General features: G+C 42.6%; 1 protein-coding gene across 1 annotated transcript in view; it reads left to right on the top strand.

The window, feature by feature from the left end:
* LGR4 (leucine rich repeat containing G protein-coupled receptor 4) overlaps nt 1–22,601 on the top strand; it is a 188,017-nt gene that overhangs the window by 123,667 nt on the left and 41,749 nt on the right. The window contains exons 3-4 of the mRNA XM_053283127.1: nt 8,485–8,556; nt 9,386–9,457. Coding sequence (XP_053139102.1) covers nt 8,485–8,556; nt 9,386–9,457 — 144 coding nt within the window. The remainder of the gene's footprint in view (nt 1–8,484; nt 8,557–9,385; nt 9,458–22,601) is intronic.

Below are 22,601 nucleotides of genomic sequence, written 5' to 3'. Positions count from 1 at the left end.
ACTTCATCCCTGTGACACCATTGATTCTAAATAACTGGCAACATTATATGATGTCATTTAGCTGCAAAATGATGGTGACAAGCTTCTGTGGGAGGGAAGGGGAAGGGCACACACAGCTAGTCCAAGGTGAAAGCTGCAGGCTTGACATCTGGCAATCCTCTGAGGTGTAGAATCTGGTCACTTTTCCCCATCAGTAGACATTTGAGGTAGGAATCCCCTGTATGTGTGCATATGTATCGGAGCCAGTCTCAGGTTCACATAATAGGTTTGATTGCTTGCAGGTTTCTACTCAGAGGAGCTTGGTAACTTTCCCTCACTAGGTTCAAGTGTTTTAAAGATAGGGAGAACATTTTTCTGTTACTTATTTTGTCTTTAAAAGGTGGGTTTATGTGGGTACACATGTGTTAGATAGCTGGGCAAATCTGCACAGTTTTTTAAGCAACATGATGTGTATTAGCACTCTCTAAACTATACCCACACAGAATGTCTGGAAGCATTGTTAATACTCCAGTAATGAAAATAAAATATTTGTAAATCATTAAGCCAAGTGCTGTGCAGTATATACCTCAACAATGATATAATATAATTCAGGATCAGATATATCCATAAAAAGCCAATGAGAGTGCTGCTACTTGAAGATCCACCAAGCATCCATCTTATCCAGAGAGACTCTGCTCCACAATGGCAACATAAGGACCAGTGAAGTTCAGCACATCCTATTTGTGATCTGCAGCTCCTGCAGCTCCTGACTGTCCTGCAGCTCCTGACTGTCCTGACTGTCACTGCTCCTGACTGTCCTGACTGCAGCTCCTGACTGTCCTGACTGCAGCTCCTACAGCTCCTGACTGTCCTGCAGCTCCTGACTGTCCTGACTGTCACTGCTCCTGACTGTCACTGAGCAATAAGAGATTCTCAATCTCTCTATATATATTTCTCCTAGGTGTGCCAGAGAATATGTGTCCCGGCAGCCCAGCTGATTGGCTGGGCTGAGAAGGCGCCTGATTGGCTGGCACACCCAGGAGAAGGAGAATTGGCCGGCTGTGTGCCAGGGCCGCTGGCGGGCCCGGCCTGGCAACGGGTGGTGACCGTGAGCCTGGCCTGGCTGCGGCAAAGCGTTGGTGGGGCCAGCCGAGGCGGCAGGTGGCGGGCCCCGATACCGGGGCAGAAGGTGGGGGTGGGAGGAGAGGTGGCCAGCTGCAAAGACTGGCAAGCAGCGGCAGCGGGCACGGCAGGCCGCAGAGGCGGCACTTGGCATGGTGGGACCGGCCGCAAAGGCGGCACTCGGCCAGGCAGTGCTGGGACCAGCCGCCAAGGCCAGGAGGAGCCCGTGGGAGTCTGGGGTGGGAGGGAACCAGGTGGCGAGACTTTCCTGTTCGCCGCCTGGGAGGAGGAGCGGTGGCAGCAGCCCGGTAAGTAGAGCTTTTAAAAATGCAGGGGGAGGGCAAGAGGGAGTGGGGGAGGGGAGGGCAGGAGAAAGGAGCTTGGGGAGGGGGCAGGGCAGGAGAGACTGGGGCAGGAGGGTGAGAGGGAGGGGAAGGTGAAAGAGGGGTGGGAGGGGGAGGGAGGGGAAGAGAGGCAAGAGTGTGGGGCAGGAGGGAGAAGGGAACAGCCAGCCCCAAAGAGCGCACAGTTGCTCTGTGCGGTTTGGCTAGTATCTTTCTAAAGCAATTAGCAGACCAGGAGTGTAACACTGAGAGGATATGTTCTACTACTACTGTGAATATTTGTATACCGCTCTTCAAAGTTCTCAGAGTGATTTACATAGAAAAATAAAAACATAATTAACATGGTCCCCTTAAGTGGTGCAGTGGGGAAATGCTTGACTAACAAACAGAAGGTTGCCAGTTTGAATTCCCTCTGGTACTAGATTGGGCAGCAGCAATATAGGAAGATGCTGAAAGGCATCATCACACACTGCGCAGGAGGCGGCAGTGTAAACCCCTCCTTTATTCTACAAAACACACACACGCACACACACGCATACGGCTCTCTGGGCACCAGGAGTCAAAATCGACTTGATGGCACACTTTACCTTTCCCCAAATATCTCACAATCTAAAAAGAAATGTGTGGCAGATACCAGCAACAGCCACTAGAGGGATGCTGTGCTGGAGTTGGGCACAGTCCACAGACATCCCACCAAGGACCTCCCACCTGCTGCTTGCCCCTTCCCCACTCCTGCTGCTTGTAGACACTCCTTGCCTCTGTCACTTGCTAGCCAGCTTGCACAGTATTAAGGGTCTCCAGGGCCTCTCTCCTTGCTGGAATGAGTACCTTCTCATGTTAGATTCTAACATCAACAGGACATCAACCATATCAAGAGATGCTCCCCCTTACCAAAGTTAAACCAATATGCACAAAGGATCCCATTTGTGGTAGGCTTTTAACCTGCCTTGCCAAACTATAACCAGGCATTAGAAGAACGCTACCCCTGATAGTTTTTTTCATGTTCAGAATTTGCTGTCAGCAAACTTTCATGCATTGCTTTCCATCAACCACTTATTCTACATAGTGAAAACAATCCTAAAATCACTGAACATCAGCCCTAGATCACAATGCTGCCAATCCAGTCACTGTATTAGTTGCCCTTTCCTAAGGGATATCATCACCTTTTAGCAGTACCACTACCAAGAGAGTTATTACATCAGAAAAAACTTCACCTGTACTTCCACCTAGCCACTTAATGGCATAGCAGGGAAGTGACTTGACTAGCAAGCCAGAGGTTGCCAGTTCAAATCCCCGCTGGTATATTTCCCAGATGATGGGAAACTCCTATATCGAGCAGCAATGATATAGGAAGATGCTGAAAGGGATCTCATGCTACACGGGAGATGGCAATGGTAAACCCCTCCTGTATTCCACCAAAGACAAGCACAGGGCCCTGTGGTCTCCAGGAGTTGACATTGACTCGACGGCACACTTTACCTTTTACTTCCACCTATGTCGTTTATATAATCCACTTCTTTGGAACTCTCTTCCCCTTCAGATTCGTTTAGCCCAGGCCTGCACAACTCAAATGACCTGGCGGACCGAAACCAACTGTGACGTGGTTCATGGGGGCCGAGGTCAATTCCTAGGGTGCTGATTATTAGAGTAACACTTAATATCAATCAATCAACCATTCAACTGAATTAAAGTGAAATGAATTAAAAGTGAATTAAAAATGAATTTAATCAATATTTAACTTCTGATGTTCTGGCAGGCCAAGATTGATTTAAATTAATATGAAATAAGTTGAATTAAAATTCATTCTAATAATATAAATATTATACAATCTGTACAAAATACATAATAAAATGCATTGTTCTTTCTTTCTACCTCTGCCAAATCATCACACAAAACATGGAACACTTTTAAGGGATGGGTGTGAGAACCTCTTATCATAATTTTGGAAAAGAAGGGAGAAGGGGAAAGAAAGATGGAAAGGATGCAGCAGGAGGCTTGGCCTGAGAGAGAGAGAGAGAGAGAGAGAATGGAACAATCTTGGAGGAAGAGAGAGAGAGAGAATGGAGCAGTCTTGCTGGGGGAGGAAGAGAGAGAGAGAGAATGGAGCAGTCTTGCTGGGGGAGAGAGAGAGAGAGAGAGAATGGAGCGGTCTTGGTCGGAGAGAGAGAGAGAATGGAGCAGTCTTGGTGAGAGAGAGAGAATGGAGTAGTCTTGGTGGGAGAGAGAGAGAGAGAGAGAATGGAGCAGTCTTGGTGGGAGAGAGAGAGAGAGAGAGAATGGAGCAGTCTTGGTGGGAGAGAGAGAGAGAGAATGGAGCAGTCTTGGTGGGAGAGAGAGAGAGAGAGAGAGAGAGAGAGAGAGAGGATGGAGCAGTCTTGGTGGGAGAGAGAGAGAATGGAGCAGTCTTGGGGGGTAGGTGTGTGAGAGAGAATGGAGCAGTCCTGGAGGAAGAGAGAGAGAGAATGGAGCAGTCTTGGCAGGAGAGAGAGAGAGAATGGAGCAGTCTTGGCGGGAGAGAGAGAGAGAATGGTGCAGTCTTGGCGGGAGAGAGAGAGAGGGAGAGAGAGAGAATGGAGCAGTCTTGGTGAGAGAGAGAGAGAGAGAATGGAGCAGTCTTGGCGGGAGAGAGAGAGAGAATGGTGCAGTCTTGGCGGGAGAGAGAGAGAATATGACGCAGTCTTGGCGGGAGAGAGAGAGAATGGAGCAGTCTTGGCGAGAGAGAGAGAGAGAGACTTAAGAGACTTAACTGCGCAGGCGCGCCTCGCAGTTGGGAAGCAACACCGGGCCAAACAGCAGACCCGAGTGTCGCTCTGGTTTCTGCCGCTGTGCGCCACTGCTGCTGTGGGGGAGGGTAAGGAAGAACACCCACACCCCCGCAGCCATCTCCTCGGCCGTGCAGCGGCTAGAATTTTTTTGGGGGGGGGGGTGTTTTTTAAGCAGCAGGGGGAGGAAGAGGAAATAGCCCCGGGGGCCAGGAAAAAAGGCCTTGTGGGTCACATCCAGCCCCGGGCCTCATGTTGTGCAGGCCTAGTTTAGCCCCTTCCTTACTGACCTTCAAATCTCTATTGAAGCCTTTTCTTTTTTGCCAGGCTTTTGCCCTGTAGTTTACTTATTTGTGTGTGTGTGTCTGTTTTTGTTGTTGTTAGTTACTTAGTTTTTAATTTAGAATATAATTTTTAATGTTGCCTTGTTTTGCATGTATTTGTGCACCACCCGGAGTCATTGGAGTGGGCGGTATATTAAATGTTTCTAATAAATAAATAAATAGATAAAACTATAGAATGCAAGTGTCTAGACTGTCACATGCAATATGTAGGCAAAACATCCACAAACCTGAGGACATGTTTCAGAAATCACAAATCCACCATCTTAAAGAAACTAGAACAACCTGTGGCCAGACATTTAAATTCAGGCAATCATAGTCTCACTGTTATGGAATTATTTTCTATTGAGCAACTTACATATTGTGATATGCTGGACAAACAAGACAAATTTGGATATATAGACTACAGATCCACTTTCTAGATATATAAACCCTCACACCTCATTATTATTATTATAGTTTTAGATTTATATCTCGCTCTTCCTCCAAGGAGCCCAGAGCGGTGTACTACATACTTGAGTTTCTCTTTCACAACAACCCTGTGAAGTAGGTTAGGCTGAGAGAGAAGTGACTGGCCCAGAGTCACCCAGCTAGTTTCATGGCTGAATGGGGATTTGAACTCGGGTCTCCCCGGTCCTAGTCCAGAATCACCACTACACCACCGCCATGGATTGAACATGGAAGATAATACATGAAACCACCTTACATCCATCTGCAACACACGTCCATCAATTCTTTCTTGTCACTTGCTCTGGAACTCTGCTAACACAGCATTAGGAGTGTGCACGGACTGGTCCTGGGCCATACAAAAGGCCTCCGGACCGGTCTGGAATTCTGGCAGTCCGGCAGTTCAGTGGGGGGGTGAATGTGTCTTTAAGGGGGGGCGGTAGTACTTACCCCCCCGGCCACTCTTCCCCCTCCAGCGCTGGACTTTCCAAAAATGTTCTTGGGGCAGCAGAGTTTCTCCCTGCCGCCCCTGCCCCCATCGTTGGCTTCAAAGAGTTAAAGTCGAAAAAGCTAGCGCCATGCATGTGCCCTTCGCGGTGCACGCGCGCTCATATGCAGCGCGCCAGTGGCGGAGACAAGCACGCGTGCCGCGAAGGGCGCATGTGTGGTGCCAGCTTTTTCTACTTTAACTCTTTGAAGACAACGACTGGGGCAGGGGCAGCAGGGAGGAACTCTGCCGCCCCAAGAACGTTTTTGGAAAGCCCAGCGCCGGAGGGGGAAGAGTAGCGGGGGGGTAAGTACTACCACCCCCCTTAAAGACACACTCCCCCCAGTGCCAGACCATGCCTCCGTGGTTCCGTGCACATCCCTACACAGCATTCTTAATTGCCACCTTGTGATCTGTATGTGCTCACACCTTTTTTTTTTTTTTTTTAAATCAAGCTGTTGCTGATGAAGGCATAAGCCACAACGTTCAACTAAAATTTTATTTCCCCTAATCCATCTCTGTAGACAGTCATTTTTTTCTACTATATATCTCAAATTCTTATTCTGGTAAGTTGACCCTTGTTTAGTACCGTTCCAACTGAGTCCAACAGAAATGTTCAGAATGTTCTTTTTTGGTTTGGGGGCGGGTGTGTGTGTGTGGAAGAAAATACTTGGGCCAGTTCAATTTGGGTTTTATCTTATTTCTTCCACTCCCCCACTCAAATACTAGTATTAATCTAGACCATATAATGCAATTATTTCTATAGTAAATGATCAGAATCTTCAGAAGCTCTCCTTTTATGCTGCATGCATAGCTGGTCGTGTTGTTTGAATTAGATTTTCACAACAAAACACTGTGAGGTAGGGTTAGGCTGAGAATGAGTAGCTGGTCTAAAGTCACTCAGTGGCCAATGTTCTGCCCACTATACTACTCTACCACTCAGAGTTAATAAGGTGATTCAGGAATATTGCCAAACTATGGTTCAGCACTACAAGAACGAGGCTCTAGCCAGTGCATTCACTTCTTCTTCAGGTTTGCAGTTCTGGATTGCAGGTTTCCTGGTTTGAAGGAATTGGAGTTCAAGAGATCACAGTCTTGATGTGCTGGGGAAGGGAAGGGGGAATGAGCCTGAGAATCATGCCTGCTTATACTCACAATGTCAGACCATAGTTTTGCCTTTATGTCTGAATATACTCTTGTCTTTGACTAGCATTTCAGACTGTATTTTTTGCAGTTGAGGCCTACTGAACTTCAGCCTTGGTGGGTGATGTATAGGTTGGGTGTTTTTTTTTTTGTTTGTTTTAAATGAAACTTAATAGACTGGCATTTGGACATAGAAAAAATGAACTGTAAGAGAATATGGATTTCAGTTGGCAGAAAGAGAGGATGCCACAATATCAGCTTAAAAGAAATGTGAACTTCTGAATGCCTTTAAATACTCAAGTTTTAATAGAAGATTCTTAATTCAAAAGGCAAAGGTAAAAAAAAAATCAGCTACTCAATTCCATTCTCTTCCTGTTGTAGAAGTTATTTTCTGTCTTAAAAAAACAAGAACAGAACTTTACCTGGCAAAGGCAGTTTACTCTGTATCAAGCTGTATTTTAACATATTCTGTATGCTATCACTTGAAGTCAGGAGAGCTTATACTGGTGACAAATACATAGGAAACGGTTATACAGAGCAAACTTTACTGGAGACGAACAGAGCAGTAGTTTTGCAAACATTTCAGCTATTTTACTATATTTTCCTATTGTACCTGGAACCAAATGTTTGTCTTGCTACTATGTCATGTCACATGTTGGTGGAACTAGAATATAATTTCAATGTTTGTTTGCAATGTCTAAGTATAATATTTTGTACAAACATTCCTATTGTAATTTTGTCCCCTGTTGCATTTTGTAACCCACACTGCCATCTTTAGATCTTAGCCGAGGTATTAAAGCAAACAAGGAAGCAACTAATTTGGCTGAAAATGATCTCTTATTCATGTTGGCACTCGGGGATTACCAGGTGTTCAGCATTTTCTTATCTCTTGCCTAAATAAAACATCTAGTATCATAAGCATTAGCAGTTGACAGAAATTGGGCCATATAACAACGACTTACTACTAAATAAATGTTTGAAAAGAATATGTGGGAAAGATAAATGGGGTAACTCCATTCCAAAGCTGTTTCTTTTCTAGTGTTGAGTGTGCAGGGTGGGGTTGAGGGTGTGATTGTGTATCTTTCTCGTGCAGAAATGCACGTGGATACACACCTGATCTTATTGAAATCAGTGGCTCTTGTGCACATGTATGTATGTGACAATAATTCAGGTCACCTGGTGCAGTTTCTGGACTCACGGCAGGTGTTTGCAAAGTTTGGGATTTCCTGTTCTAGGTAACTGGCAGTGAACAGTATAACTTTAAAATACAGAGTTCTGCCTGCATGAAAAGCAACTAATTCCAAAGGTACAGAAATAGGGACAAGAGGAAGTGGGATTAAACTGCAGAAAAAGATGAAATTTCATTCTGCTTACCAAAACTATTAAGAAACATCTTGTGCAATTATTGCATGGCATTTTTAATGAGGTGGCACCTTTTGGGCATAGCATGTCCAGCCATCATTCAGAAATAGGCAAGAGGTAATTTTATCTTGGGTAGAGATCTTTAGTCTATTGCCAAACACCTTTTCAAGAGGCTCTTGTGAGCTCTTTGAGTTGTGGTCTACCATAGCTAGTGTGAAATTATGGTTGTAGGCTGTAACCCATAATGTGGCTTGATTCTTGTGGTGTAAATATTGCTTGCAAATATAGATTATGATAATTTTATTCATTATGGTTTGTTAAAAAGGTGTGAGTTCAGTGAGTGCTGTGAATGTGAAGTATGAATGTGGTACAATCTAATTTGGAGCATATCTACTAACTGGACATTTTGATTCACTGATGATTTAATCTGTTGGAGAATTGGAAATATGATGTATTTTTGTAGACTGTTATTATATTATTACTATAATCTCTTCCAGACGGCTGGCTGGCAATGACCTTGCTTTTATCCATCCAAAGGCCTTGTCTGGGTTGAAGGAACTCAAAGTTCTGTAAGTAATCAAATTTCAGAGCTTCATGGAGCAGCTCTCGACTTCTTTCCTGTTCACTCTGTTCACTCCATGTATTCAGTGTTAGAATAAGCAGAATTTTTGTGGATGATTGACCTTTCAGGTTCTAGAGAAAAGGAAGATAATGGTTGTAAGTAACTTCATTTGAATGCTTATTAATGCATTTAGAGTTCAGATGTTTGATTCAAAAATGCATACAGGGACACCATGCTGTGAAAGGGAAGCTGCTCTGTGTACAAACTGTCCATGTTGCTTGTCATGTGGTTACTTTGGTTTATTTTTTTGTTATCACCTTGCCCATAAATTAAACCTTCCCCCCACAAAGATTTGTGATGGCAAACTGAAAATAACCGGAATCTTGCAGCAATCTCACAAACTGTTGTATATGGAGCCTCCAAATGCTGTCCCAAGCGAAACTGAACAAATTAAGCTACAGAGTTGTAGGCATGGAGGGGAGTGCTCCATGTGGGCCTCAAAGCATCTGATTGCATGTCAGGCAATTTTGGATTGAGGTGAATATGTTTTGAGGTGAGACAGTGTTCCTCACGAGGTAACAAGATGCACCACCGACCTTAAAATTCTATTTTCTTTGGAGTTTACTGAAGCAAATCTTAAGTGGTTCATGAAGGATATGAAAGCTTTTTCTCACTAGGCATGCTGTTCAGCTTGTATTACAATGCATAATTTGGTTCAGAATTCCAGAATGCAGGAGGGAGATTATGAGCAGTATTGTAGGAACAAGCTATACTGAATCTGCAGAAATCAGTTGGGAGAATTGTCCAAAATTATGCTATTGGTGTTTCTTTTACAGCACTCTGCAGAACAATCAGTTGAAAACTGTTCCTAATGAAGCCATTCGGGGACTAAGTGGGCTACAGTCATTGTAAGTTTTCTTATGGAATGTTGTCTACTCCCATCTCACTGCTTTTTCTTATTTTAATATCTCTGCAAATAGGTTTGCATTCTGGAATCTTCTGAAGCTATAATGGCTCATATAAAACTATGTTTGTAATTCTAATGTATTTTATTCTAAATATATCTGGAAGAATAGTGTTTGCACCATTTGCAAATGCATAGTTTTCTTAAACTCATATTTAAATCTACATACTAAATTCTGCAAAAGCAGCATGCTATAATCAATGCATACAGCGTAGGAATGGGAGCTGGAAACTGAATTCATATTGGTCCCATTCTTTTTATTTATATATAAAATGGACAGAAGTACCTGAAGGGATATAAAGACTGTGTGTTTTAAAGTCTCAGCTCTGTTAGCTAGTAGTTAAACCAAGCTTGCTATTCTGTAAAAGGAAAATGAGTAAACTCCATCCTAATCACAACTAAGTAGCCAGTATTGCACAAAGACAAAATACACACTAATTAGTTAATGTAACATGTTGGGTATAGTAGAGAGGAAAAACCTGCCTGAGGTCTTCCAGGACCTAGTGCAAGATGTCAGAGTTGCAGAACCATTGGAACAGTGACCATAGTGTGGTTCCAATTCAGCATATGTGCGAGTGGAAAATTGTCCAAGAAGTCCAACACAGATGCATTGGACTTCAGAAGAGGAAACCGCAAAAATGAGGGGAAGGGGGCTGGTTGAAAGGAAGCTGAAAGGGAAGATCAGGAGGGTCAAATTACTCCTGAAAGCATGGACCTTATTTAAAACCACAATACTAGAAGCTCAGTTGGAATGTATACCAAGAAGGAGGAGAGGTAGTACGAAGTTCAGGAGGATGCCAGCATGGCTAAAAATTGAGTCAGTGAAGCTATAAAATGGAAAAAGACTTCCTTCAGAAAATGGAAGTCCTGCCCAAATGAAGAAAACAGGAAGGAACATAAATTCTGGCAAAAGAAATGCAAGGAAAGAATAAGGAATGCAAAAAGAGAGTTTGAGGAGCACGTAGCTAGAAGTGTCAAGAGGAATAACAAAACTTCTTTAAATATAGTATATTTATATAAATAAATATAAAGTAGAAAATAAAGTAGAAAAAATGCAAGGAAGGCATTTGGCCCCTTAGATGATGAGGACATGAAAGGGACTATTAAGGAGGATAAGGAGATTGTGGAGAAGCTGAATGTGTTCTTTGCATCTGTCTTCATGGTGGTGGATACTGACCATATACTCTCTCCAGCAGAGGTGCATCTAGGTAATTTTGGAGCCTGGACCTAAAGGCCTTTGGAGCCCCCTCCCCCCACTGCAAGTTAAGCACCATTGGCTATTACAAGTAGCCAAAGTAGCTCCAAAAAGGGTCTAGGGTCTCCAAAAAGGGTCTAACTCCAAAAAGGGTCTCCAAAAGGGGTCTAGGAGGGATCCGGAAAATTACAGGCTGGTTAGCTTAACTACTGTGCCAGGTACATTGATGGGAAGCATACTTAAGGACAAAATTGTTAAACATATAGAAGAAAAAGCCTTGCTGAAGGAGAACCAGCATGGTCTCTGCAAGGGCAAGTCTTGCCTCAGTAACTTTTAGAGTTCTTTGAGAGTATCAACAGGCATATGGATAAAGGTGATCCGGTTGAATCATAGTATACTTGAACTTCCAAAAAGCTTTTGACAAAATTCCCCACCAAAGGCTCTTAAGTAAACTTAGCAGTCATGGGATAAGTGGACAGGTTGATGTGTGGATCAGTAACTGGTTGAAGGACAGGAAACGGAGGGTAGGAATAAATTGACAGTTTCCACAATGGAGGGAATTGGGGTCCCCCAGGGATCTGTACTGGGACCAGTGCTTTCTAGTTTATTCATAAATGATCTAGAAGTTGAGGTAAGCAGCGAGGTGGCCAAATTTGCAGATGACACCAAACTATTTAGGGTAGTGAGATCCAAAACAGATTGTGAGGAGCTCCAAAAGGATCTCTCCATCTGAGTGAGTGGGCGACCAAATTGCAAATGCATTCAATGTTGGCAATTTTAAAGCGATCTTGGGGTTGTGGTGAATGTGGGGGATAGAGATAAATTTTTCTCCCTCTCACATAACACTAGAACCAGGGGTCATCCTGTGAAACTGATTGCCAAGAAATTTAGGTCCAACAAACGGAAGCACTTTTTTGCAGAATAAATAATCAACTTGTGGAATTCTCTGCCACAAGATGTGATGACATCCAACAATCTGGATGGCTTTAAGAGGGGTTTGGATAACTTCATGGAGGAGAGGTCTATCAACGGCTACTAGTTGGAGGGCTATAAGCCACCTCCAACCTTAGAGGCAGGATGCCTCTGAATACCAGTTGCAGGGGAGTAACAGCAGGAGTGAGGGCATGCCCTCAACTTCTGCCTGTAGGCTTCCAGTGGTATCTGGTGGGCCACTGTGCGAAACAGGATGCTGGACTAGATGGGCCTTGGGCCTGATCCAGCAGGGTTGTTCTTATGTTGTTAATGTAAATGGTGGCATTTGACAAACCTGATACTGATGCAGTTGTGCAGAGAGGGAAGGCAACTCCCAGGGGACTAGATAAGGAGCGGGGAAATGAAAGTTCTAATAGCTTAGCAGCTGGCAGGCATTGGAATGTGGGCAGAGAGTGGGGTGGAATGGATGGGGGAAAGATTAGTTTATTTACCTGTCCAAATCTGCTGTTCAGTTTTCAGTGCCAAAAGGGAAGAACTTCTCACCAGCTGAAGATTTAGGATTCCTTACAAAGGTTTTGCCTAATCAAGAGAAAGGAGAGGCAGTGAGGTGCCTGCATGGCACTACACATGCCTGCACATAGCAAAGCGGAGCACTGGGGTTCTCAGGGAGTCAGGCACAAGGGTTAGCCTATGACGTTTAGGGGTTCTCACAAGGTAAGGCATAGGGATGTTCCCTTGGCAAGCCTGTTTGGAATGTGATCCAAGGATTCTGCTTTCAAAGAGTCCATTGTAGATCTCCCCACAGCAGACCCATGCAAGGAACATTCAAGGCTAATGCTTTCAACTCAGTGGTGATTCTGGACTTCACAGTCCAGTGTTCCAACTTAGGGCCTAACCCCACAGCAGACCCATGCAAGGAACATTCAAGGCTAATGCTTTCAGCTCAGTGGTGATTCTGGACTTCACAGTCCAGTGTTCCAACTTAGGGCCCAGAAACCAAGTGTTTCTGCTTAGAGGAGAAAGCTTTTGAAGTACACACACACAGCTGGGTAGGCTTCGGCGGCAGTAGCAGGCAGTAGCAGGCAGCTGGGCCACCCAGCCCCCAGAAGAGCATCAGCAAAGATATTTCCAGGAATATACTACAAATGAGTCTTGAGGGGCAGGACCTTCTATAAGGTTCTGTCCTCTGCAAAATTCCAAAGGGAAAATACTTTCCGTTTCAAGGTAGAGAAAGTGACCAGACTTGAGGGAGGGTGTGGGTGCATTAGTGGCTGTTCAGAGGAAGTGCAGAACAAAAAGGCTGTATTATGTCAAATCTACAACAGATCTACAATCTGATTTTAGTTGCATTCTTTTTTAAAGGCTCTCCAACTTCCCATGCTTCTAACATTTCTTTTGCTGAATCAGGAACACTGACTTAATTAAGAGGGCATATGATTTAAGGCAGAGTGCATGTCACTTTTTGCAAGGTAGCTTTCATACTTGTTCAGTCTCTGCACAGCACTGCTGCTTGATGCAAGCAGAAGTCAACTTCCTCCGTGGCATCAAGTGCCTGTCTATGCATTGGTTTCATTGGATTGAGAATCAGCCATGGAATAAAAAAAGGGTGGGCCATCAGCTGAGAGCCACCATGCAAGAGCCTTTTGGCCCTCACTCTTCAGCTTGCATCAGATGCTCATGTCTCAATGCAGAGCCTTGATTAAAATAGTACCTGTCTGTGGGGAGATGCAAGGGACAAACTCAGTAGCCAGCGGACACATAGGATTTCTCACTTTCCCTCTGGTCTCAACACCACTACTTTCTGGAGAAAGACAGAGTTTCCCTGAGAGGGAAGGTGGAGGAAAAGAGGAGGCAGTCTGCTAATGTACCTTGCAGAGTTTCTTTGAAGCTAAAAGTAACCAGATACTCCCTCCTCAGCTCTTTGGAAGAGTGCGTTATAAATGTAAATTTACAGCTTTTGTCACCGTATCTTAGAAAGGATATTGTAGAACTGGAAAAGCTGCAGAAGATGGCAACCAAGATGATCAGGGGCCTGGAGCACCTTCCTTATGAGGCAAGGCTACAGCATCTGGTGCTCTTTATCTTGGGAAATTGGCGACTAAGGGGAGACATGATCAAGGTGTATAAAATTATGTATGGAGTGGAGAAGGTAGACAGATAATTTTTTCTCCCTCTCTCACAACACTAGAACCAGTGGTCACCCCATGAAACTGAAGGTTGGGAAATTTAGGACCAACAAGAGGAAGCGCTTTTTCACACAGCGCATAATTAATCTATGAAATTCTTTGCCATGGGATGTGGTGATGGCCACCTGCTTGGATGGCTTTAAAAGGGCGTAGACAGATTCATGGTGGACAGTTCTATCCATGGCTACTAGTCTAGTGGCTGTGGGCCATCTCCAACCTCAGAGGCACGATGCCTCTGAATACCAGTTGCAGGGGAGCAACAGCAGGAGAAAGGGTATGCACATACCTCTTGCCTATGGGCTCCTCAGAGGCATCTGGAGGGCCACTGTGTGAAACAGGATGCTGGACTAGATGGGCCTTGGGCCTGATCCAGCAGGGCTGCTCTTATGTTCTTAAATAAATAAATAACTCTGTGTATCATTAGGCTGCTTGGCACTAACTCCTGAACAGCCTCTGACGGCAGGCTCAACTATAGTATACTGCAGCAGTCTAGATGAGTTTACAAACTGGTATGAATGGCGATCAGAAATACTTCATTTGACAAGTGTCTCAGCAACCTGATCTTGTGCATGTTATGTTTGGAGAGTTTTCAGAGGCTCTCAAACACAGAGCCTGCAGGACTAGCCTGAAAAGAGCATTTAAAAGTTTGATGCAACTATACTATGATATTAATAGAAACTGACCTTGTGAGTAAGGATTTGTTCCAGAGAAAAATGCTTTGAAGGTCTTTGAGGCGTGCGATCTTTATCTAAAGCAGATAACTTAACATGTAAAATACTAGAAAATTGTCTCTCCTTCCCCCCGCCCCCTTACTTTAAAACAAGATTTAGGTAGCTATCATCTCAGTCCAAAACCTTCAAGTTTAAACGTTACTTGACTGGTTGTCTGGCAGCATTCCCAACTTTATGTGAAGGAGGCTCTAGGGGGATTTTTTCTTGGTGACAAAACACATTTCTGCTCCTTGGAACCTCTTGACATTATTAATAATAGTTTGGTTTGCTGCCCCTGTATGTGTACTTTGGCAGTCTTTGATTTATTGAGATGTGAGTTGTCTGAAAAGTTTATTAATGTTGTTGTTTATCTTTCAAACTGTTTGAGCTTTTATTAACATAGTTCATAGAAGCTTTAGAACTCATGATGCTAGCACAATTATTGGCCAATAGGCAACTGAAAACACAAGTCACTTTTGATTTTCTGTTTATATTGGCTCTTGTTTGCTGTAGGAGGCTAGACTATAGTTATTTTTTGATGAAAAAATTGGCAAAATAACTTAAAAAAAAAAAACCAAGAACAATACTAAAATGAGAGACTGCACTTATCTGATAACCTGTTTTTAAATTCTTCAGAACAGTATTTGAAAGTGAGGGGCTACTGACTTCATCAAATATCCAACTTGAGGGGGAAATAAGTGATTCAGGGCAATCCATTGTACTGATTTTCCATTGTACAGATTCTTATATCTGTATTTAGAGCAAGCCCCTAACAAGCACAGGAGCCCAATTAATGAACAGTAAAATGTCTGTCCAAGTTATGTGTTGCAAACAAGATTTATTTATTTTAATTTATCTTGCAAAACCCTCCTACCTTCTGGTTCCCATAGCATTTTAACACACCATTCTTCTCCACACTTGTTTTCAAAAGTAGATGGCATATCTCCAACTTTATTTATTTGTTTGACACATTTTTCTGGACAGTTCACAATCTAAAAACACAACAATTAAAACATTAACACAATTAAAACAGTTTAAAATACAAACACTCAGAACTATAAACTAAAAGCCTGACTAAATAGGTATGTCTTCAGGGCCTTCTTAAAAACATCTAGAGATGGGAAAGCTCTGATTTTGTTAGGAAACGTGTTCCAAAGTGCGGGGGCAACCCTAGAAAAGGCCCAGTTTCGAGTTGCCACCAATTAAGCCTGGTGGCAACTGCAACCAGACCTCCCCAGATGAGCTTAATAGGCAGTGGGGTTCATGAAGAAGGCATTCTTTTAAATCGCTTGGACCCAAGCCATTCAGGGCTTTATAGGTAATAAATAGCACTTTGTATTTTGCCTGGAAACATTGGCAGCCAGTGTAGTTCTTTTTAATTGGAAGTAATATGGTAACTTCAGGTAACACTAGAGACCAACCTGGCTGTTGTATTCAGCTGCAGCTTCCGGACCATGTAGAAAGGCAGCCCAACATAGAGCACATTCCAGTAGTCAAGTCTGGATGTTAACGGCATATGCACCACTGTTTTTAAAGTTGTTTATCTCCAGAAATGAAAGTAGCTGGCATATCAGCTGAAGCTGATAGAAAGCCCTCCTGGCCTCTGCCACAATCTGAGAAGCCAGAGCAAAATTTGGGTCCAACAGTACTCTGACTACGGATCTGCTCTTTCTGGGGGAGTGTAACCCCATCCAGAACAGGCAGATCTAAGCCACTTCCTAAGTTCCAACCTCTCACAATTAGTACCTTAATCTTGTTTGGATTCAGCCTCAGTTTATTCTCCTTCATTACTGCTTCTAGGCAGGCATTCAGAGAAGTTAAGTCATTTCCTGATGAAGTTGACATGGAGAAATAGGTGTCATCAGCATATGACCAAATCCCCTGATGATCTCTCCCAGCAGTTTCATGTAGATGTTAAAAAGCATTATAGATAGAATGGAGCCCTGCAGGACCCAATACAATAGCTTGTGTTTTTAAGAACAACAATCTCCATGCAACACCATCTGGAACCTACCTTGATTGGTTGGAGCAGAACCACTACAAAGCAGAGCCTTCCCACTCCTATAGAGGAGAGCTGGTCTTGTGGTAGCCAACATGACCTGTCCCCTTAGCTAAGCAGGGTCTGCCCTGCTTGAGACAAGGAGGCATCCTGCCCTCCCTCAGAGAAGCATTAAAGATCTTAACAAGACCCTCTCCAATAACCTCCCTGATATAAGCCATGTTGTTCAAGGATCAAGAGGACAGGTAGTAAGTAAGTGTCCCAAGAAGCTTGTCCACATCCACATCATCCTCTGAAACTGATCCAATTTAATCATACAAGAAGAGCTGCTTTAGACTCTGCAGTAACTGTAGTCTAGTCCAGCTCCAATATGAGATAAAGTGGAGAAACTGGATCAAAGTTCTTAAGAACTGAAAGTATGAATCTTTGAGGATGATGTCAGGTATGGGTAGTGTTTTCTTTGTGCTAAAAGCAAATGGCCCATCCCATAATTGCAGTAACTGTCATGACTTGTTTAAGGTAGACATATATATTTAAACCTCCCAACACCATATTTTTATGAGGATTTTTGAGGCGGGATTGACAGCCACTTCAGTGTTGCACAAATGTAATTTATGAAGTGGCCCTGAGACATTACAAATGCTTCAGAATCTTCCTCCTTCCCATATGAATTGCAGTTAATGTTGAAGAAGTTTGCATTTATTATCATCAAAGTCTGCCTTTGAATAGCCTTTCTGATTTCATATATGTCTGATTTGACATATCCTTAATTTCTAAAATGAGCTTTCAGTCACTTTAAATGTTCAATATTAGTCATAGCATGAACATCGCAAGCATTTTGCAGGGCGGGCTTAGTTAGAACTGTTTATGGAATTAATCTATTAAATAATAAGTGTGTTATGGCTTAAAACATATTTTTGAACTCAGAGTGGGCCACAGACACGGGTGTGTTTTGAAATAGTAGCAATCAGCTGCCAAATGTAGCAGAGCTTCAATTTATGTAATAAGCTTTAGAATAATAAGATGAGACAAGCTACACTACAAGCAGTACAGTTGGGGAAAGTGTTTTTTAACTCAGAGTTGATGGATTGCTGTCCTCCTCATAATGCAACTTCTGTTGTATCCAGCCTTATCACTGCTACCCTCTTAAATCTAACAGCTACTTTATAGTCATTGGAGTGATTTCCTTGTGGTTTTTGAAGTAGCACTTAAAAAGAACAAAGTTCACTTCAGACTTCAGTTGTCCCAAAGCAGTTTATCTCAAATGTACACTCTGAGATGACTGTTTGTGTCAATATCTGACATTTCACTGCAGGAATAATGCTATTAGATTTCCTGAGTCATGTAAATACCATGGTGGTGAAACAAGTGAAGGATGCAGTGAGAAATTCAATTTCAGTCCACAATAGTGAGCAAAACAGTAGGGATGTGCACAGAACCACAGAGGTGCGGTCCGGCCCTGGGGTGGGGGTTCCTTTAAGGGCGGGGGGAGGGTGTACTCCCCCCCCCGCCACTTCCCCCCCACCAGCGCACATATTTTAGTAAGCATTTGGGGCGGCAGGGTAACTCCCTGCTGCCCCTTCCCCCAGTCATCAGCAAAAGTCCTTCCCCACCCTTAAAGGAACCCCCATCCCAGTGATGGACCGCTGAACCGCCCTTTAGAATGGCCTCCGGACCGGTCCATGCACATCTCTGCAAAACAGTCTGTTTACATTAGAGGATGATGTTGCCCCTACCTCTGCCATATGCAGTCTTGTGCACACCCAGTCTTGTGGCCCCACCCCATTATATGTTGTGTTGTAATGTTTCTGTGATGCCTTTCCAAAGGTCAAAGTGGTACACACATACCATTTTTATGCTGCAATACAGAAGATAAACAGCAGCAATTCAGCAACAGCAAGAAAAGTAACAGACTGCCAGCAACATACAATGCCAAGTGAGATCGGTGTGTCTTCCAGACCCTGCTAAAAGCTGGCGGGAGTGGAGAAGGTCATTCCACAGTCTTGGAGCATTTGATGTAAAGGCCATGTTGCTAGTGACGGCAGTTCTTGCATCTCACAGACTAGGCACATAAAGCAGGGTATAACTAAATGTCAACCAAAGTTGACATGGGAGCCAGTATAAAGAGAGACAATCTTCCTCCTGTATCTTTGCTTCTATATGCTTCTTTAATCTCTTCAGAAAAGCATCTTGGCTATATAGTCTTCAGTGTACTGCCAGTGTACTCTCTTTCTGCTTTGCTTTTCCTTTGCTTGGATATGTGCTCTACGTCTTAACTGACCAGTACCACAAGCTCCTAATAGTTGTAGTTTTAATACAGTATTGAGCTTTCATAAGAAATACATGGTGCTTGGCTTGTTCTTGTGCCTTCCACCACTTATAGGCTGATGGTAGAATAAAGCCTGATATGATAGTAAAAATGGTGTGGTGGGGCGGGGGGCAGTTTGCCAGCTGAACATGATTTTACAGATTGGGATTTTAAATAGGTTTCTTAATGTATATAGGAAGAGCTGGATTCTGGAGCACCTTATGAAAGGAAAAAGAATCTGCTTCATAAATTTTAAATTGAGGAGCAAGTCTTATTCTGAGTATACAACAAAAACAGATATTTGTAAAATTACCATCACAACTTTGAGGAAACATTATTTGCAGAGTAATGTTACTAAGCAGTGGTAATTCTTATCCCTCACAAATGTCTTCTGTCACCTCAGCAAAATATTTTTCAGTTTACCCAGTTAAAACTCCCGATTTCCCAACATTTTCAGTTTGGCAAACTCCTTAGGTTTGTATTGAGTTCTATTACCATAAATTAATTTTTAAAAAGTAAAAGCATTTCTCAGTTTCTTGAAACATGATTTGCTTTTCTTTAAAGGGTGTTTATTTAAGAGTTCTATCTCCACTGGAAAATAATTGTTTTGTTGCTCACTGTGGTGTGTGAACTTGAGAGAGTGGGAGGAGATGATTATGTTTTTCTTAATACATGTAGGCTGTTCTTATCACTAAGCATTTAATTTATTTGAATTGTTCCAGCATCAACATATTTGCTAATATCATTTAGCGTAGGAGCATACACTCCTTTGACCACAAGACAAAAGATATACAGATGACATTACTTTTTAGCTGGCAATGTTTGGATAGTAATACTTTTTCAAGAAGAAAAATCACACAACTGAAATCTGCCTCAAGTCAGCTCTACATGAGAATGGCCCAGATCTTATTATGTGCTGTGCATGGGAGATTAGGTGGGTAGTATACTTTGCTCAAGCTATTGGGGGCAGAAATTAGTACATATTTTTGCAGAATGCCTATGGGTGGGATCTTGGCAAGGGCTCATTTCTTATCAGATTGACTATGGACCAGTTTCTAGACATTTTGAGTATTATTTGAATAAATAAAATGTGACGTTTTCTTCCTCTGTTATGCATATCCTTTTTACTGCTTTCTCAAAATGTCAAGGCACAGGAGGATTAATGAAAAGCTTTTTCCTTAATCTGTGTCGTAATATACAGGGTTTTGTTTGGTTGGGAGGGGCAGTGATAAAGTTTAATGTAAACTGCCTAGAGCCATTTCGATTGGGTGGTATAGAATAGAAATATAATAATTAAATGAATAAATAAAGCCTCTGGCTCCTAATGACAAAGCTAATGTGATGTCAAGAATGTTTGCCAATACTGTATTCTAATTAGTGGAGGCAACATGGAATGTTAATAGGCAGCCTCTTCTGAGGGAAGGTTCCAGAGATATTGGCTCTAGATATCAAGAGAGATCTGTGTTAGAAAGACAGGCAGATTAAGTGAGAAGTTCAATGAGGCAGAGGAGCTAAGGAGCAGAGTGCCTAAAAGCTGGAGAGGACCTCTTTGGCCATTGTTGGAAGGGAGATGCTGGACTAAATGAGTCCTTATTAGCTGGGTTTTTATGTGCTTTGGATAGTCCTAAGTAAAGAGTGGGTGTCAGCAGTGGACTGAGATGCAAAACCCTGACAAAAGAGTAGATTGAGGCCTGAGGAAGAAACAGACAAAGGCATGTTAAAAGAGGTGACTAAGCCTTAAGAACAGCTGAAGCTGTATAAGGGTGTGTGAAGGAAAAGCAAGAGTACTGGGCAGTCACATGTAATGGTTGGAAGCAAAAGTGGCTGAAGGAAGCAGGACTAATTAGATTGTAAGAAGAAAATGAAGGATTTAAGAAAACAATGGGTGATGAAGTCAAGGAGTTGAGGAACCAAGGAAGCAGTGGGAGGGACAAACAATGCAAAACTAGGATCGTCAATATTTTCCAGTTGAGTGCCTGTGCCTTTAAAGACTGTATGACTGACAAGTGTAACTTTTACATCATTCTGTGTTTTGCTGGTAAAGGTGCAGCTGTTAAATTCCTGCCTATCATCCAGCTTTTAAAGGCACAGAAGCCCTGATAGAAAAGATAGCAGGTCTATATACAGCCTAACAACAAGAGAGTGAGTGAGTTGTAGATGGGTCAAATAAGTTTGCCGCCTTTTTGTGGCTTTCCTACTGTGGCTTGCATATGCTCATTGGTAAATATTGTTGCAAATTTCTTTCCAACAAATATATATATACTTTGTTGTGCTAATCATCACATCCTGAAGTTGGAAGGGGGCTTGTTGAACCCAATCCTGTGTTCAGTGCAGGAAATCCAGAGCTATATTACTTACAATCCTGTAGGCTTTTACAGTATATGCTGCCTTTCATCTAACATCTTTTAATAAATACAATTTTAAAAAATAAATAAAACAAATATGTACTGGAAGTACATGTTTGGCTGACCTCAGTCTGGGAGTCTGGGTCTTTGCCAAAAATATGTAAACCAGAGGGAATGGGTGTGAGGGGGTGACGTGCAGGAGACAGTTCCGACTTTCCCCACCACTATTTGTTTTTGTTCTGCAGCCCTCTGCTTTCCCCTGCAACATCAAAAACACATCTGCAACTTCAGGGAAAGCAGGTGAAAATGATGGGCAGGGGAAGAATTAAAAGTGTGTGTCCATGTGCGTGTTTGTGTACACACAAATATACACATACTCATTCACTCACTCTCACTTCTCCACTGTATATTGCCCCTTTACTCTGCCACATTGCAACTATTGGAGATAAAGATTCCAAGACCCAGATTTGCTACTGAATATGTAGTGCTGGCCTCAGGAGAGACTGTAATTGTACCAGAACTATTGCATGTGTTTTCTCATCCTTTCTTGAAAGTTGAATTATTTTGCATAAGAGGATTCATTTTGGCTATTAATATATATTGTCCGCAATGATTTTTTGGTGAACTAATTTAGAAACAGTCTCTGGTCAATACATTTAAATTTTATACTATTCACAAGAGTGGTAAAGTGTCATAAGACATTTGTGGTATATGAATAGGGTATCTTACGGTATTGTTATAAAAATAATTATAAATTATGATGATAAACCTGTACAATGTGAAGAAAGAACTTTCTTGTTGTGGTAATTTTGCACTAACATAGTTGTTTATAGTGGAATATTATGTGGCAGTTTTCTAATTTAGAAAGTTCTTTTTCACGTTGCATTTTCTAAGTGAAGGTTTAGAGCTTGAACATGTGCACCCAATCTTTTTATTCGGGGAGTAGTTTTTCCACACCTTGGTGACTGATTCACTTTCAGATTATGTAGAGAGAGTGAGAGTGGCTGCATTGATCTCTTTGTCAATTTTTGCTGAAATGGGGGTGAATTATTACTGAAGGCAGCTGCAGTTGCCTATACTTAAAAGCAATCTCTTACTAAATAAGGTGATGGCTGTGCAAGTACCTGTTTGTAAAGTCTAGGAGTATTATGTTCAGCACTTACTACTAAGTGAGTACAGCAGCTGTTAGGTATGTCCTGTGTGCATATACCTATTGACTTTTTTCTCGGTTGCTTTGGCTTGTGTGTTGTTCATTTGGTCAGTATGAGCTTTTTTTAGTGTCAATTGATCTTCTCAACTTTCGAATGCAGATTTCTGTCCAGTTCTTGAAGGCTTTCTTGCCTTCTCTCTTTCAGAAAAGGAATGTTCCTCATATTTTTCAAGATTTGTTAATAAGCACATTGTTTTCTCTT

The sequence above is a fragment of the Hemicordylus capensis genome, chromosome 1, assembly GCF_027244095.1.
Source record: "Hemicordylus capensis ecotype Gifberg chromosome 1, rHemCap1.1.pri, whole genome shotgun sequence".
Classification (NCBI taxonomy): Eukaryota; Metazoa; Chordata; class Lepidosauria; order Squamata; family Cordylidae; genus Hemicordylus; species Hemicordylus capensis.
Note: the sequence above shows the minus strand (reverse complement) of the source record. Positions and strands in the feature narration are given on the sequence as shown.